Genomic DNA, 16491 nt, shown 5'->3' on the forward strand with positions numbered 1-16491 from the left:
ACAATGAAGTTTGAAAAGGCAATTTTAATGATAGTTCTGTAATTTATTGATTGATTAAGACATGGATGGTTGACATACGGATGATGTTTAATATATATGAGATGGAGACATATGATCTATCAGTGTCTGACAATATTTGTTGTTTGATTATATCAGGTAATATTTGTCAGTGTATATATAAAACAGAAATGTGATTATGAGTGCTTTGAAACGATTTTGCATAGAACATACAAATAGCCAGGTGAAATGGAATGCAAAGCTGACTGAATACATCTATTATCGCTCTCATGGCATAGCACACTTAGGGCAAAAATCACATCACCCCTCCATACTCACGATAGTAAATATGTCAACGGTCGCTGAGAAAATGTGGAACATACCACGGGGGGGAGGGTTAAGTCTTAAGGTCTTCGACGCGGATCACACGTGACTCCGGGGAAATAAATCGCCTTGTCCCCTTTAATTTCAATTTCCGTGCGTGATATATATTGTGATCACCTGTCAGATGCGGCGCCTGCGCACTGGAGTGGGAGGCGGAGTGGATGCTGATCGCTCTCTATCTGCTGCCCTGTGCCCTCCATCCCTCGGCGATCAGACAGACACGGACAGGGAAAATCCGAGGAGCGGTGGGCGAGGATAGGGAGACAGACCTGATGAAGGTACAATTTCCTTCGCTTTCACTGGAATACCGCGCTTTGCGTTTGACATTGTGACCGTGGAGGGTGAAGAATGCTCAGCAGCAGGATGGGAGGAGATGAGTAGGGGGGACACAGAGCGGAGATCAGAGGGTATTTCAGGAGATTCCACCGATGACATGGCTTTTGCTGTTTCCTCGCTTATGTAGGCTGGTTGTGTAGGAGCATATGTAGGAGCATTTTGACTTTTCCGATATCTGAACAGACTCCCGGTCAAGGGCACACAAGTAGGTGATAATGTGTTGTTGTTTCTTCTTGTTTTTTTTTTTTTAAATCTCCGCTCACCCGTGTGCACGGAGCTGTCATCACCTCGCACCCTATGCGGACTAACATATTATCGGGTTTAGAGTGGTCGGGCGTAATGCATGCCGCTTTTTCATTCGGCTACTACGGTAAAACGCTTTGGATACATCGGATCCACTTCACCGCCTCTGGGTGAACCATCGCTGCCAGTGGACTGAGCGTAGCTACGCTAAATCCAGCTGTTACATATAAAAAAAAGAATGGCTCATCACAGACCGACATTGCCCTTATTGTTCCTTGTGTAAAGGAAAGTATCAGGATTCACTTCCCATGCATTATTTGATGGGCCCCTACCCGGATGTGCCTGCAGTTTCTCCAGAGAGAGCGCTAGATGTCCTGTTTACTCGTCTTACTGCTGTAAAACATGTCCTGCAAGAGATTGCTCAACCAACAACGCTCGGTGCTATTCGGGTGATGGGTGACATCCGACGATGCGATTAGTGGCGAAAGTCTAATTTTTTGACGGTGGAAGAAAAATGTAACCCGTGAGTCCACCTTGCATAGTCATTTAAATTAGGGTTTGTATAGTAGTCGGGTCTATTGAGAGCTGTATCACACTCCTGCGTTACACATTGGTCAGTATTGTATTGCTGGCTGAAAGGGAGCTCTGAGGTTATACGCTGTGATCAACAGTGCGGTTCTGACCCTGTCCATGGTCCTGAAAGCAACAGTCTGAGCGGAGTAAATCAAAGTGAGGCTGAATCGTTAATGGATTTCTCCGTAAAGGCGGCGATTGCTATGCAAATGATAATCGCTTCAACTGAAATGGAAGTAAATTGTATTTGTCAAGCACTGTAGTGTGTCACTCGGTTTCTTCCAATTGATAGTGTAAATGTAAATTAATATATAGTAAAATGTGCAGTTTGCAGATTTAGATAGAGATGTGTTAGCCATATCATAATATGTATGTGGAGTTATTCGATATTATAATTATGTCTCAATATGTATAACAGGATCAGAAACTTAGACAGTGAATCAGTTGATGAGTGATTATGTTTCCTCTGCATCCATTATACCTGTTGCGTCAGGTTTTTATTTTGTTTACCAGACATCTTATTAGCTCAGACAGTACAGGAATGTGGTTCACAAATCCTCGTGCTCTCTTTCATTATCCCTCCCTCTTGTCTTGTTCCCTGTCATCTCACACTTCCTCTATGTCTGTTTCTCATGCATTTAGGAAGTCTGATGTAGATGCTGAGCCAGAGGAGAGCCCAGGGAGCAGCAGCAGCAGCAGTGGGGCTGTAGATGCCCTCTCCACAGCTCCATCACCAGCCCCCCCCCTGGCTTCTGCGGGAGAGCCAGGACCGAGAGGAGACAGCTCCTGCTCTGACTCCGACAGCCCTATAGATTCCAGCTCCTGCAAGGAGGAGGAGGAGGAGGAGGAGGAGGAGGAGGAGGAGGACAAAGACGAAGACCCAACTATGTTCTCCTCCAAATTCCTTAGTGGGGCCAACCCCCTCAATGCCGTGTCCTCTGCTGTGAATAAGTTTGGTTTATTTGGAGATGATGGGGATAAGAATAAGAAAGCACCTTCTCAGCAGGGGGTGAAGCCAACTGGAGAACAGCAGTCAGGAGCAGGCTCAGGCAAAGGCCCTCAACAACAGCAGGGACCACAAAAATCCATCCAGGGCATCCCTATGCAAAAGGGCCAGCCACTCCCTAAAGAAGGATCACCACAGCTGCATGGGAATGGACAGGCTGGATCCCCAAACAAGCCTGGTGGGCAACAAGCTGCTCCAAAGGCAGGGACACAGGCTGAAGGCCAGCTTAAAGGAGAGCCTCAAAAAAGTCAACCTAAGGGCCCACCACAGCAAGGTTCGCCTAAGCCTGGAGCTCAACCACAGTTTGGGAAGAGTGGAGCTCAATCAGGTTCTCCAAAAGCATCATCCCAACAGGTTCCACCTAAGACAGGGATGCAACAACAAGGGCCTGCTAAGACTGGTGCACAACAACAACAACCTGCAAAGACTGGGGTGCAAGAGTCCACAAAAGTTGCCTCACAAAAAACTGGCTCACAGCAAGCGTCACCGGAAGTAGGAACTCAACAGCGGGGGTCACCAAGGATTGAACAACAAAAACAGGGCTCACCTAAACTTTCACAGCAGCAACAGGGTTTACCTAAATTTGCACAGCAGGGCTCAACTAAAGTGGGACAGCAACAGCAAGGCTCTAAGGCTACAACCCAGCAGCAGTCCTCCGACAAGCCTGGGTCACAACAACAAGGCCCTAAGGGACCTGGTACACCTGGCCTGTGCCGAGCAGGGTCTTCAGCACCGGGACCAACCAAAGCTGGACCTCAGTCAAAAGCAATAGCTAAGTCCCTTTGCCCAGTGTGTAACACAACAGAACTAAATATGGCCACCAAGCAATCGCCTAACCATAAAACCTGTTCACAGTGTAAAACTGAAGTGTGCAGCTTCTGTGGCTTCAGCCCTCCAGATTCGGATGTAAGTAATCATTTTTCTTATGTATCATTTTTTTTTAGATTTCTTATGACTATGCTTTGTTCAAACTAAATGTGAATGCATTGCATTCACTGCAGTGATAGTAGCGCAGTGTTCATTCCTGGAAGTTAATTTAACAAGAAGCTTTACTGCATATATGACATTGATTTACAATTGCAAACTGCATCTATATATTATATTACTATATTATCATACTAATTTTAATTAATTGAATTAAGAGGAATTTAACAACACATTAATTACGTTTGCATGACTAAATGTGTGTTGAAATTATTCAATGTGATAAGTTATAACATTTATTTGTAATTATTTTTGTGAACTGCAGGGTTTTGTTTCTTATACTTTCCATGCATTAATATGTCATCATTCTCATTTTTTTAACAGGGACGTGAGTGGCTTTGTCTTCCGTGCCAGATACAGAGAGCTCAAGGAGCTTCTGAACAACAGGGACCTTCCATTAGAAAGCCCATGCCCAACAAAGTTTCTGCTGCTCAAAACCAGCCACCATCTCCTGCTGCACCTGTCAAAAAAGAGATGTCAGCACCAGGTTTACCTCAGACAATGCAGTCTACATCGGCAAAAGTGCCAGCCAAGGATGATGCTGCTAAAGGTCCAGAAAGTCAAAAACAGGCCAGCCCAGCATCTGTTCAGAAAATGACACCTGAGACCCAGCGTACATCAGGGTCTCACAAACCAGATCAGACTAGTCAAAATGGACGCAAGCAAAGCAGTGCCCAGCAAGAGTCAGGAGGATTATTTGGCTTGGGTGGTGTTAAAACTGAACCTGCAAAACCTGAAGAGTCAGTGACTGGAAAGATGTTCGGTTTTGGTTCCTCCATTTTCAGTTCTGCATCTACTTTGATAGCCTCAGCTGTTCAGGATGAGCCTAAAACCACACCGCCAGTATCTCCCAAAATGCAGTCTACAAAAGAGACCAAACCAGCTACTGTCCAAAAGTCAGTGAAAGACAAGACACAAGAGCAACCCCAGCAGGCAAAGGCTAATCCAGCAAGACAGGTCAAAGTGGACAAAGCTCCATCAGAGAGTCCAAAGGCAGCAGCAGCCACCCACAGTGTTCCTAAAGGAGGTCACTCCACTTGTCCACTCTGTAAGATGGTGCTCAATATGGGCTCGAAGGATCCTCCCAACTACAACACCTGCACTGAATGCAAAAGCACCGTCTGCAACCAATGTGGATTTAACCCCATGCCAAATGTCAATGAGGTAGGACACATGTGATATTGATTAAATTAACTAACATCTAAATTAATGAATCATTGTAGAAAAAGAGGAAGGAAAGGAAGTATTTAAAAAAAATGTTAAAGTTACATTCATCACTATATCATTTTATAATTTTGGAAACAAATTGCTAATGTTTCCAGAGTGATTAGATTGCTTCTAAAGAACCTGGAGGCTGGTTCAGTTACATGATTGCCTCCAAAGTGTTCATTACTTGGATACAGAACTGTAGCACAAACATGCTACTTGTAAATTAAGCTATTTGAAGCTGTTAAGTTCCCTCTTGATGTTCAGAGTGGTTGCTTAAGCAATTTTCATTTCATTATTTGGGGTGTTATTCCCAAATGGTATAACTCAAATACATGAACAGATGACATGGCAGCAATATTTTTTAGGCTCCAGACTTATGACAGAGGCATGTTTGAGATATTATACAGAATGTGTTTTTCTCATAAAATAACATATTTATTGGAGTGGTATCTGTCTTTGGTTTTTTGGGAGGGAACGTCAAATCCTTGGACTAAAGTTGCAAAGCTGTGAAGCCATTTTCATTCCATATCCTACTCACACTGCCTCTAGTCTCGAAACAGCAAGATGGCTGGCTATGTGTCAGAACCTAGGCCAGATCTGGCAGATGAGGGCTAGACACACGTACAAATGCTACTCCACATACCTCTAGTTTCACTGTTGTTCCCTTTAGTCTTAACTCTCATCGAAGTAAAAATAATAATGCTATAAATAACAGCTTTTGGGGTAATAATATTACCAATATTGCATGGTCTCATATATCATTTTAAAATAATTGATTCAACGCTCTTGGAAACCAGTTTATCATTTAAGCTGTTAATCTCATGGTAATTGTCTTACAGGGAATACCACATCCAAGGTAAATGGACATGGCATAGTGACACTCAAATTACTTGACATTTGACTCTGTAATTCAATGCACAGTTAGTAAGCTACCTTGCTAAGGACAGTCCAAGGCTATTTGATCTTATGATACTGCTTCCTCAACTAATGGCTAAAACAGTGATAACCCAAGATCAGGATGGGGAGATCCTCTTTTGCATTTTGGAAGCACTCTGTGAAAGTGAATGTTTTATATAAATATACTCTAAACCACTGAAACTTTGGCAGCACTGTCACTTGGTTTACTTTTTTATGAGCTTTCATTAGCATTTTCGTCCTAATGGAATTAGTTGATTTACTTAAACACATTTAATTAAATACAAACATCTTAAATGCAATTTTCTCAGTACTGCGGCAAATAATAGATGTAACCAGAGTCTGCTCACTGTATTCCATGGTTATTTGTGTGTGTGACAGTGTGATTTTCTGTTTAGATTAAACTCCTAGATTCTCTATTATTTTTTTTTTGTTTATTTTTTAAACATGTACATGTGTAATTTGTTTGTTTCTTGTGTTTTTTTAAGGGAAAGGAGTGGCTTTGTCTAAACTGCCAGGTGAAACGAGCTGCCAGCGGAATTGAACCTCAGAAAGACACATCTTTGGTCAATTCCTCATTCAAAATAACTACTCCAGCACAGCCTGCACTACAAAAGACATCTGCACCAGGCTCCCCTCAGAGGAAAATATCTACACCTACAGCACAAGCAGTCAAGACTGATACTGCTAAAGGACCAGACAGTTATAAACAGGCTAGCCCTGCTCCTGGTCAGAGGACACCTCAGGAGAGCCGGACGAAAGCTCAGAAACAACCGGACCAGACAAGCCAAACTGCACAAAAGCATGGGCATGCCACAGCAGCTACACAGCAAGAGTCGGGGAAGTTCTTTGGTTTTGGTGGTCCTAAAAGTCAGCCCGATGCTGTAAAGCCTGCAGTGACTGGGAAAATGTTTGGTTTTGGTTCCTCTATCTTCAGTTCCGCATCTACTTTGATAACCTCAGCTGTTCAAGATGAGCCCAAAACTACACCACCACCTTCTCCCAAAATGCCTGCTGCAAAGGACTCTAAATGCTCCACTGCCAATAAATCAGAACAGGAGAAGAAACCAGAACAACCGCAGCAGGCCAAGACCTCTCCATCAGTACAGCTGAACGCGGACAAACTTCCATCAGAGCCGCCAAAGAAAGCATCAGCTTCCCAAGTTTCCAAAGCAGGCCAGTCTACCTGTCCTCTATGTAAAGTGGAACTTAACCTGGGCTCTAAAGATCCTCCCAACTACAACACCTGTACCGAGTGCAAACACACTGTCTGTAACCAATGTGGTTTTAATCCCATGACAAATGTTAAAGAGGTAAGATAAGAGTACTGTAGATTACAGAAAAGTTACTAGAACAGTGATAGTTGCATTATGTTTTTTTTTTTTTATTACTGTAATTAATATATTGATAGAATTAAATTAGAAGTACAAAAATGTGAATTGTACAACAACACTGATCTAAATTTTACTGTTTGCTCAAATATAGGTAAAGGAGTGGTTGTGTCTCAACTGCCAGATGCGGAGAGCACTAGGAGCATCTCAGCCTCCAGGAACTCCCATGATGAAAGTACCGGCCTCACCAAATAAAGTCCCTGCACCTACCAATACCATAAATAAGGAAACTCCCCCACTAGATACATCTCAAAAGAAAGACAGTCAAACAGCTGCTGAATTACAGAAGACCTCTGCACCAGGCTCTCCTCAGAGGAAACCACCAACACCAGCAGAGCAGCCAGCAAAGTCTGAAGTCATTAAAGGATCAGAAAGTCAGAAACAGGTCAACCCAGCTCCTGGTCAGAAAACTCCAATGCAAGGCCGTAAGACAGGTCCTCAGAAACCACAGGACCCGACAAATGAAACTGGACGTAAGCAGAATAATACTACCTCAACTACACATGAGGAATCCGGAGGGTTGTTTGGATTTGGCGGTCCTAAACCTCAACCTGATGCCGCAAAGCCTGCTGAATCACTGGGTGGAAAAATGTTTGGCTTTGGTTCCTCCATCTTCAGTTCTGCATCCACTTTAATAAACACAGCTGTCCAAGATGATTCCAAAACAACCCCACCATTGTCTCCCAGGATGCCTGCTACAAAGGCAACCAAATCTCAGCTTGCTGAGAAACAAGAAGAGGAGAAGAAACTAGAGCCCATGACCTCTCCATCCCATCAAGCCAAAGTAGAAAAAGCTCCATCAGGGCCTCCAACGAATGCAGCTGTTTCCCCAGTTGTTCGCAAGGCAGGCCAACCTACCTGTCCACTCTGTAAGGTGGAACTCAACTTTGGCTCTAAGGATCCTCCTAACTACAACAAGTGCACTGAATGCAAGAACAACGTCTGCAACCAATGTGGATTTAATTCAATGCCAAATGTATCAGAGGTAATAACAGCAAAGATGACACAAATCCTGAATTTAATTTTAATATACAATAAAATACAAAATTATGAAGGGTAAAAGTAACATACGGCAACCCATAATTTAACAGGAATACACCATGATCTATGAAGTACATATCTTGACATAGTGAAATTATTGCATGCTGGTGTTGTAAATGTTTCATATTTTCATGTCATTTAAATATTCTTTCTTTCTGTAGGTAAAAGAATGGTTATGCCTGAACTGTCAGATGCAGAGAGCTCTTAGTGCATCTGAACTCACAGGACCTCTTTTGACACCTCACAATACAGCTAACAAAATTCCTCCATCGGCCATGCATCAGAAGATAACAGCTCCCAATCAAGTGGAAACTCTAAAGAAGGAGTCATCAAATTTGGATGCACCTTCAAAGATAGAGACTCCAGTGCCTGATGTACTTCAAAAGAAGGGAAGTCCGACACCAGGTTCTCCTCAGAAGACACAGGCAGCAAAGGCTGCTAAAGTACCAGAACGTGACACACAGGCTAGCCCTACTCCTGGCCAGAAAACTACTCTAGATATCCGGGGGGCATCAGCTTCTCAGAAACCAACTGACCAGGCAAGTGAACTAAAACAGAGTAAGGTCAACCCGGATACAAAGCATGAGTCAGGAAACCTATTTGGCTTGAGTGGTCCTAAAAAAGAGCCTGATGCCTCAAAAACAACAGAGTCAGTGACTGGGAAGATGTTTGGCTTTGGTTCTTCCATTTTCAGCTCAGCATCAACTTTGATATCATCCGCTGTTCAGGAAGAATCACGTACTACACCACCAAGCTCTCGTAAGATGTCTGCACCAGCACAAGTCTCGCCCAAGATGTCTGCTGTACCCAATATTTCTTCAAAAACTACACCGGCATTTTCCCCCAAAATGTCACCAGCAAGAGAGCCCAAAACCCTGGATAAGAAACCAGAAGAATTCCACCTGAACAAACATGACAAAGCTCCATTACAGCCACCAAAGGCAGCAACAACCTCTAAAACATCTCCCAATACAAGCCAGGCCACCTGTCCACTGTGTAAGGTTGAGATTAACATCAGCTCCAAGGACCTTCCAAACTACAACACCTGCACTGAGTGCAAGACCACTGTCTGTACCCAATGCGGATTTAACCCAATGCCTATAGGCAAGGTAAGTGAATAAACAATACATTAGTTCTGAACATACTGTATGCATTTATACTATAATCTGTGATCTGTGGTCTTTTTTACAATTACCTCATTGACCAGTAGTGCAGTTTTGAGGAGTCTGTTTCTCTAAATACTCAGGTTGTTGTCAATTATTGCAATGCTCAATTCCAAAAGCAACACATAACTGGTGTCTACTGTATTTTAGGCAAATGAGTGGCTATGTCTTAACTGTCAGATGAAAAGAGCAGTTGGAGCATCTGAGCCACCAGGGCCTCTCACATTGAAGTCTGCCACATCTACTAGTAAAGTTACTTCACCTGCTGCAGTCCAGTGGAAAGATTCTCCCAAACCAACCACACTGCAAAAGAAGGATGGTCCAGGCCCTGCTGTACTAAAGAAGGAGACTTCAGAACCAGTCTCACCACAGGGAAAACAATCACCATCTGTGCAGTCAGTGAAACCTGAAGCTACTTCTGTACCATTGAAACAGGCCAGCCCAGCGCCTGATCATGAAAGACCACAGGAAATACAGAAGGCAGGTCAGAAGAAGCCACCAGATCAGGCAAGCCAACCTGGAAGCAAGCAACCTGATTCTGCAATGCCTGCAGAGTCAGTAACAAATAGGCAGACTGAACCTAAGCAGAGTGATGCCTCAGCAGCAACACAGCAACAGGCAGGAGGCTTTTTTGGTTTCGGTGGTAGTAAAACTCAATCGGAACCTGGAAAGCAGGCAGAGTCAGCGACTGGGAAAATGTTTGGCTTTGGCTCTTCAATCTTCAGTTCCGCATCTACTTTGATGACCTCAGCCGTTCATGACCAACCCAAAACTACTCCTCCAGTGTCTCCCAAGATGTCTCCTGCAAAAGAGATCAAGGCCCCCAGTGCCCATAAGCCTGATCAGCAGGAGAAAACAGGGTCATCCCAGCAGACCATGACACCTCCATCAGGACAGGCTAAATTGAGCAAAGCCCCATCAGAGCCTCCAAAGGCCGCAGCAGTGTCCCAAGTAGCTGTCAAACCAGGCAAATCTACCTGTCCACTCTGTAAGGTGGAACTCAACGTGGTTTCCGAAGATCCACCCAACTACAATACCTGCACTGAATGCAAGAACATTGTCTGTAACCAGTGTGGATTTAACCCTATGCCAAATGAAACAGCGGTAAGACTAGAGAAAACTAATCATTACAACTTCATTTGAGATTTGACTGCTGACAGACTTAAAATATTTGAAAGTGTCCCTTGCTGGATCTTCATTGTGTTTGAATCATACATGCCTTTGCTCATTATTTCCTGGGAATATTAAAAATTGGAATTCCCATTTACTCGTAACTAGATTTACAGGTGCTGAAATATAACAGCACATGAATATAAAACATAATCACACACAGATTACCTAACAGTTTATAATGAAACCTTTTTTCTGTGTTTTTTTTAGGTAAAGAAATGGCTGTGTCTGACCTGCCAGATGCAGCGTGCTCTAGACACAACACAGCCCCAAGGAGTTACTTCTGTCAACTCCCAGATACCTGCAAAACCCCAAAAGAAAGAAATCATTAGCCCAGCTGAACCTGAAAACAAAGACTCACCTCAGAGGAAACTTTCTGTTGCAGCACAGCCAGCTACAACCAAAGCTGCTGATAAGCCAGAGGGTCAGAAACAGCCCAGTCCAGTTCATTCTCAGAAGAGGCCACAGGAGCCTCAGAAAACACCAAGTCCTAATAAGTCACCAGACCAGAGAAGGCAAACTGAATGTAAGCAGAGTAATGCCACATCGGCATCAAAGCAAGATACAGGAGGCTTCTTTGGTTTTGGTGGTGGTAAAACTCAACCTGATGGTGCAAAGCCAGTGGAGTCAGCGACTGGGAAAATGTTAGGCTTTGGTTCTTCCATCTTCAGTTCTGCATCCACTTTGATAACTTCAGCTGTTCAGGACCAGCCAAAGACCACTCCACCAGTTTCTCCCAAAATGTCCCCAGCAAAAGGGATCAAATCCCCTGATGCCCAGAGGAAGGAACAACAGACAAAGACAGAACAACCCCAGCAGACCAAGACACCTCCATCGGCACAGACCAAAGTGGACAAAGCTTCATCAGAGCCTCCAAAGGCTGCAGCGGCCTCCACAGCCACTGGCAAACCAGGCCATTCTACCTGTCCACTCTGTAAGGTCGAACTCAACATGGGGTCCAAGGATCCACCTAACTACAATACCTGCACTGAATGCAAGAACACTGTCTGTAACCAGTGTGGATTTAACCCCATGCCAAATGTGTCAGAAGTAAGTAAGATTTGCTCAAAATGTGTATATTAATTATGTTTATTTCGTATAATATCTACATTTTATATGGGTTTAATTTTGCATTCAAAATATATAATCTATAAATAAATATATTATGTGGTGTACCTAAGATAAAATGTATAAATGCATACATAGATGTCAATGTGCTATACTATGATGTTATTGTACAAAACATTTTTTATGTTTAATAGACACACTTACTCAAAATAATATGGTTTTCCCCTTAGATGAAGGAGTGGTTGTGTCTGACTTGTCAGATGCAAAGAGCTCTCAAAGCAGCCGAATCAGTAGAGCCTCCATTGATGAAACCTCAGGCATCACCAAACAAAGTGTCCACACCTGCCGCTGCCCAAAAAGAGGCCACTACCAATCAAAAGAAAGACATTATTTTCACAGAAAAGGTAGAAGTGCCAGAAAATAATCCAAAGTACCGTCCAACAACAGGTGCACCACAAAATAAAGAAGAAACTACACCTTTAATTAAAATGGACATCACCCAAACATCAACCATTGCCACAACACCTACAAAAGAGACCCCAGGTACTGTTTCAGCCCCCACAAAAGTGGAGAAATCAGCTTCACCATCTACCAAGGAGATTACAAACTCTTTTGCACCTCCCATCAAAGAGACGACAGCTGTAGTTTCAGAACTCAATAAAACATTGCCTGCTCAAGCTCCTCCTGTCAACACAGATATTGTAACTTCTCTCCAGAAGAAAAAGGATTTCACTCCACCAAGTTCCCCTGCACCTAACAAACTATCAGAAAAGAAAGAGGAGAAAGCTGAAATAGTTCAGAAATCAGCTGATAAACCAGTCACATCCTCTGATGAAGTACAGCCCCCAAAAGCCCTAAATAAAGAATCAAACTCTGTTGAAACATCCCTTGCCAAATCTGCTCCACCAGCAGCAAAGCCAACAAATCAAGAATCAGGAGGTTTCTTCAGCTTTGGTAGTCCTAAATCTCAGCGTACTGCCTCAAAAACAACTGAAGCTATGACTGGGAAGATGTTGGGATTTGGTTCATCCCTCTTCAGCTCAGCATCTACCTTGATAACAACTGCAGTTAAGGAGGAGTCCCGCACAACACCACCAAGTTCCCGCAAAATGTCTGCCCCAGCACAAGTCTCTGGCAAGATGGCAACATCACAGATTTCTCCAAAGTCCAGCCCCCCAGTTTCTCCGAGGATGACTTCAGCAAAGGAGACCAAACTGCCGGCTGCTCAGAAACCACATCCAGATAAGATACCAGACCAACCTCAGCAGGCCAAGGCTCCCCCATCAGTACAGGCCAAAGTTGACAAAGATCCATCAGACCCTCCAAAACCAGAAACCTCCCAAGCTGCTCCCAAAGTGGGCCAGACTACTTGTCCACTCTGTAAGGCAGAACTTAATATGGGCTCCAAAGATTTTACCAACTACAACACCTGCTGTGAATGCAAAACCACTGTCTGCAACAAATGTGGATTTAGTCCTATGACAAATGTAGCAAAGGTAAATAAATGGCTGTAGCATTCTGCATTTTTTGTCAGCAGACAGTTGTTCTGCTTTATCTTTACACATTGGCAATGGTACAAGTCACAGGTTTAATTTTGGGTTGACATTTTGAAATACAAAAGTATTGTAAAACTGTTAGTTGCAAATTGACATGTTCCCATGCCCTTTTAATTAAGTTAATGTAAATTGAAATTTGTTCCTCGTTTCTCTGTTTTCACTTCCAGTACAAAGTATTCATTTGGATCAATACAACAATGTTTTGAGTGTTTGTCAATAACAAATGCAAAGAATGTTACTCATGTTCTGTGTTTGTTTTTCAGGCGAAGGAATGGCTTTGTCTCAACTGCCAGATGCAGAGAGCACTTGGAGCTTCTGAACCTCTCGGCCTTCCCATGATAAAACCCCAAACTTTACCAAGCAAAGAGGTTCCTCCCGCCACACAGAAGAAAGAGACCCCGATGTCAACTTCTCAGGAGGACATCCATAAACCAGCCACACCCAAAAATGAGCTTGTTATTATTGCCACAACCAAGGAAACTGAATCCCCAGCCCTTGGTACACCAACAAAGAAAGTTACCCCTGCAGCTGCTTCATTGCCTGACAAAACTGTTCCATCCACTATCACACATACTGATGTTTCACCAGCTTTACAAAAGCCTTCTGAAGACACACACAAAGGACAACCTAGTACACCCCAGCAAAAGCCTCCCAAAGCTGTAACATCTGCTCCTCCACCAGATCAAGAGGCAGAAAAGCCGTCCCCACAACAGCCTCCAAAAGCTGTGACCTATATTGCTATGTCTGCTCCTCCACCAGAGCAACAAGCTGGAGAGGCACCCCCACAACAGCCTCCAAAAGCTTTGACCTCTATCGCTAAGTCTGCTCCTCCTCCAGATCCAGAGGCAGAAAAGCTGCATCCACAACAGCCTCCAAAAGCTGTGACTTCTATCGCTAAGTCTGCTCCTTCAGCAGATCAACAAGCGGGAGAGCCACCCCCAAAACAGCCTCCAAAAGCAGTGACTTCTATCGCTAAGTCTGCTCCTCCTCCAGATCCAGAGGCAGAAAAGCTGCATCCACAACAGCCTCCAAAAGCTATGACTTCGGATCTTCCACCAGATTCAGACCCAAAAAAGGTACCTCCACAACAGCCTCTAAAAGCTGTGACTTCTATTGCAAAGTCTGCTCCTACACCGGATCGAGAAGTGGGGAAGCCACCTCCACAACAGCCTGCTAAAATTGGTACTTCTCCAGCCAAATCTTCCACACCATCAGCTCAGCCTGCAAAACAGGCATCGGGTGGCTTATTTAGTTTTGGTGGTCCTAAAACACCAGCAAAGTCTGCTGAGTCAGTGACGGGAAAGATGTTTGGCTTTGGATCATCTTTCTTAAGCTCTGCATCCACTTTGATAACCTCAGCAGTCCAGGATGAACCTAAGACTACACCACCAACTCCACGTAAGATGTCTACTACAGCCCATGACTCACCTAGAACTACACTGGCAGCCTCCCCTAATATGTCACCTGCAAAGGACACCAAGCCAACTGCTGTCCCAAAAACTGAGGAGAAGAAACCAGAGAAACCACAGCAGGAAAAGACTCCTTCAACAGTACAACCCAAAGTGGACAAAGCTTTACCAGAGCCCCCCAAGACACAAACAGACATCCAAGGTGCTCCAAAAGCAGTTCCAACCATCTGTCCACTTTGTAAGGTCAACCTCAACATGGGCTCCAAAGATCCTCCCAACTACAACACTTGCACAGCATGCAAGACTACTGTTTGCAATCAATGTGGATTTAATACAATGGCAATTGTGGCAGAGGTAAGTCACTGTTCTTACAAGTCTTTGCCACTGAAAAAAGAATTCTTTCACATACATTGTTTGGTTAACCTCATGGTTTGTACTGTACAACAGGTTTATTCTGTCTATCCTATCAGTATCATAATTGCTACATGAATTAGGAATCAACCGATTTCATCTTTATAATAGACATGATTTTAGTTGGTATGAATTAAAGATCTGTGAATAAATATGTGACATGAAGGTGCTTAAAGTGGTTGAATATCCTCTGTACTCTTTTAGTTATGAAATTACTTCAAATTTGTCCCGTAAAACATTTGCCCCTTGGTTTGTCAACATTATATTTAACTTTTTTCAGGTGAAAGAATGGCTTTGTCTGAACTGTCAGATGCAGAGAGCCCTAGGAGCATCTGAGCCAACTGGACATCCTGTATTGAAACCACAGACCCCCCTATGCAAGGTTCCTGGTTCTGAACTGAAGGATATACTGACATTAGTCCAGCAGGAGAAGTCTACAGAATATACAGCAGTCAAAAAAGAGGTCACTCAAGCAACTCCACAGAAAAAAGAAACCCCCAAACCTGAGGCTCCAGTGCCGATTGCAGTCCAACAGACGGAGACACCACAACGAGTTTCTGTGCAAAAGACGCAGGTCCTTTCGGGTACTGAACAAGGGCAAGGCCAAGGCCAGGATGTGGCTGGCCAGCAACAACCTGTTGAAAAATTCCCACAAGTACAGCTTTCACAAACTCTAAAGCCAGAAGTTAAGACTGTTCTTGCAAAACAAGAAGTTGGAAAAACACCACAACAGCCCATAAAATCTGCAACCCTTTCTGACAAATCTGGACCTCCACCAGTTCAGCCTGCTAAACAGGAGTCAGGAGGCTTTTTTGGATTTGGTGGCCCTAAAACACAACCTGCTGCTGCTAAGCCTGCTGAGTCAGTGAGTGGGAAGATGTTTGGTTTTGGTTCCTCTATCTTCAGTTCTGCATCTACATTGATAACCTCAGCTGTTCAGGTCGAACCTAAAACTACACCACCTACTCCACGTAAGATGTCCACTACATCCATCGTGTCTCCTAAAGCTACACCACCTACTCCACGTAAGATGTCCACTACATCCAGTGTCTCTCCTAAAGCTACACCACCTACTCCACGTAAGATGTCTACTACATCCAGTGTCTCTCCTAAAGCTACACCTCCAGTTTCTAAGATTCCAGCTGCAAATGACTCCAAACCACCTGCTGCAGGGAAATCAGAGCCACCTCAACAGACCAAGCCTGCACCATCAGCAGAGGCCAAAGTAGAGAAAGCTCCACCACAGCCTCCAAAATCTACAGAAGTGACCCAAGTTGCTCCTAAAGCAGCTCTGTCCACCTGTCCACTCTGTAAGGTCGACCTCAACATGGGCTCCACAGATCCTCCCAATTACAAAACCTGCACCGAATGCAAGAACACTGTCTGCAACCTTTGTGGATTTAACCCCATGCCCCATACAGGAGCGGTAAGTGCAATATATTTCATTCCACATGTCATTTTCACATACATCTTTTTAGGTTTGGTAAGTTTTCCCTGCTGTTTTAGTGTTCATTCTTTCGCAGTCAAGGACACATTCTTTTCGGTTGGAGTATGCAAGCAATACCATTGATTTTTAGTACTTTTTTCTTTTTACTTTGTGGAATAAGAGTGTAAACAGTGGATAATTGGGAGATT

At 43.8% G+C, this 16491-nt stretch overlaps 1 protein-coding gene across 6 annotated transcripts in view; it reads left to right on the forward strand.

Annotated features, from left to right (window-relative positions):
- The first annotated feature begins 521 nt into the window (after positions 1-521).
- pclob (piccolo presynaptic cytomatrix protein b) overlaps positions 522-16491 on the forward strand; it is a 54356-nt gene continuing 38386 nt past the window's right edge. For 4 of the 6 annotated variants that reach the window (XM_031857822.1, XM_031857851.1, XM_031857841.1 and 1 more), the window contains exons 1-11: positions 522-659; positions 2176-3445; positions 3848-4687; positions 6136-6960; positions 7133-8023; positions 8241-9188; positions 9393-10346; positions 10623-11462; positions 11711-12976; positions 13300-14799; positions 15137-16282. In XM_031857822.1, coding sequence (XP_031713682.1) covers positions 2420-3445; positions 3848-4687; positions 6136-6960; positions 7133-8023; positions 8241-9188; positions 9393-10346; positions 10623-11462; positions 11711-12976; positions 13300-14799; positions 15137-16282 — 10236 coding nt within the window. In that variant the 5' untranslated portion in view covers positions 522-659; positions 2176-2419. Of the gene's footprint in view, positions 660-680; positions 923-2175; positions 3446-3847; positions 4688-6135; positions 6961-7132; positions 8024-8240; positions 9189-9392; positions 10347-10622; positions 11463-11710; positions 12977-13299; positions 14800-15136; positions 16283-16491 lie in introns of those variants that run through there. The other 2 variants (XM_031857861.1, XM_031857832.1) reach the window with 2 other exon arrangements.

This window comes from Anarrhichthys ocellatus, unplaced genomic scaffold (assembly GCF_004355925.1).
Source record: "Anarrhichthys ocellatus isolate YVR2014 unplaced genomic scaffold, GSC_Weel_1.0 scaffold2, whole genome shotgun sequence".
Taxonomy (NCBI): domain Eukaryota; kingdom Metazoa; phylum Chordata; class Actinopteri; order Perciformes; family Anarhichadidae; genus Anarrhichthys; species Anarrhichthys ocellatus.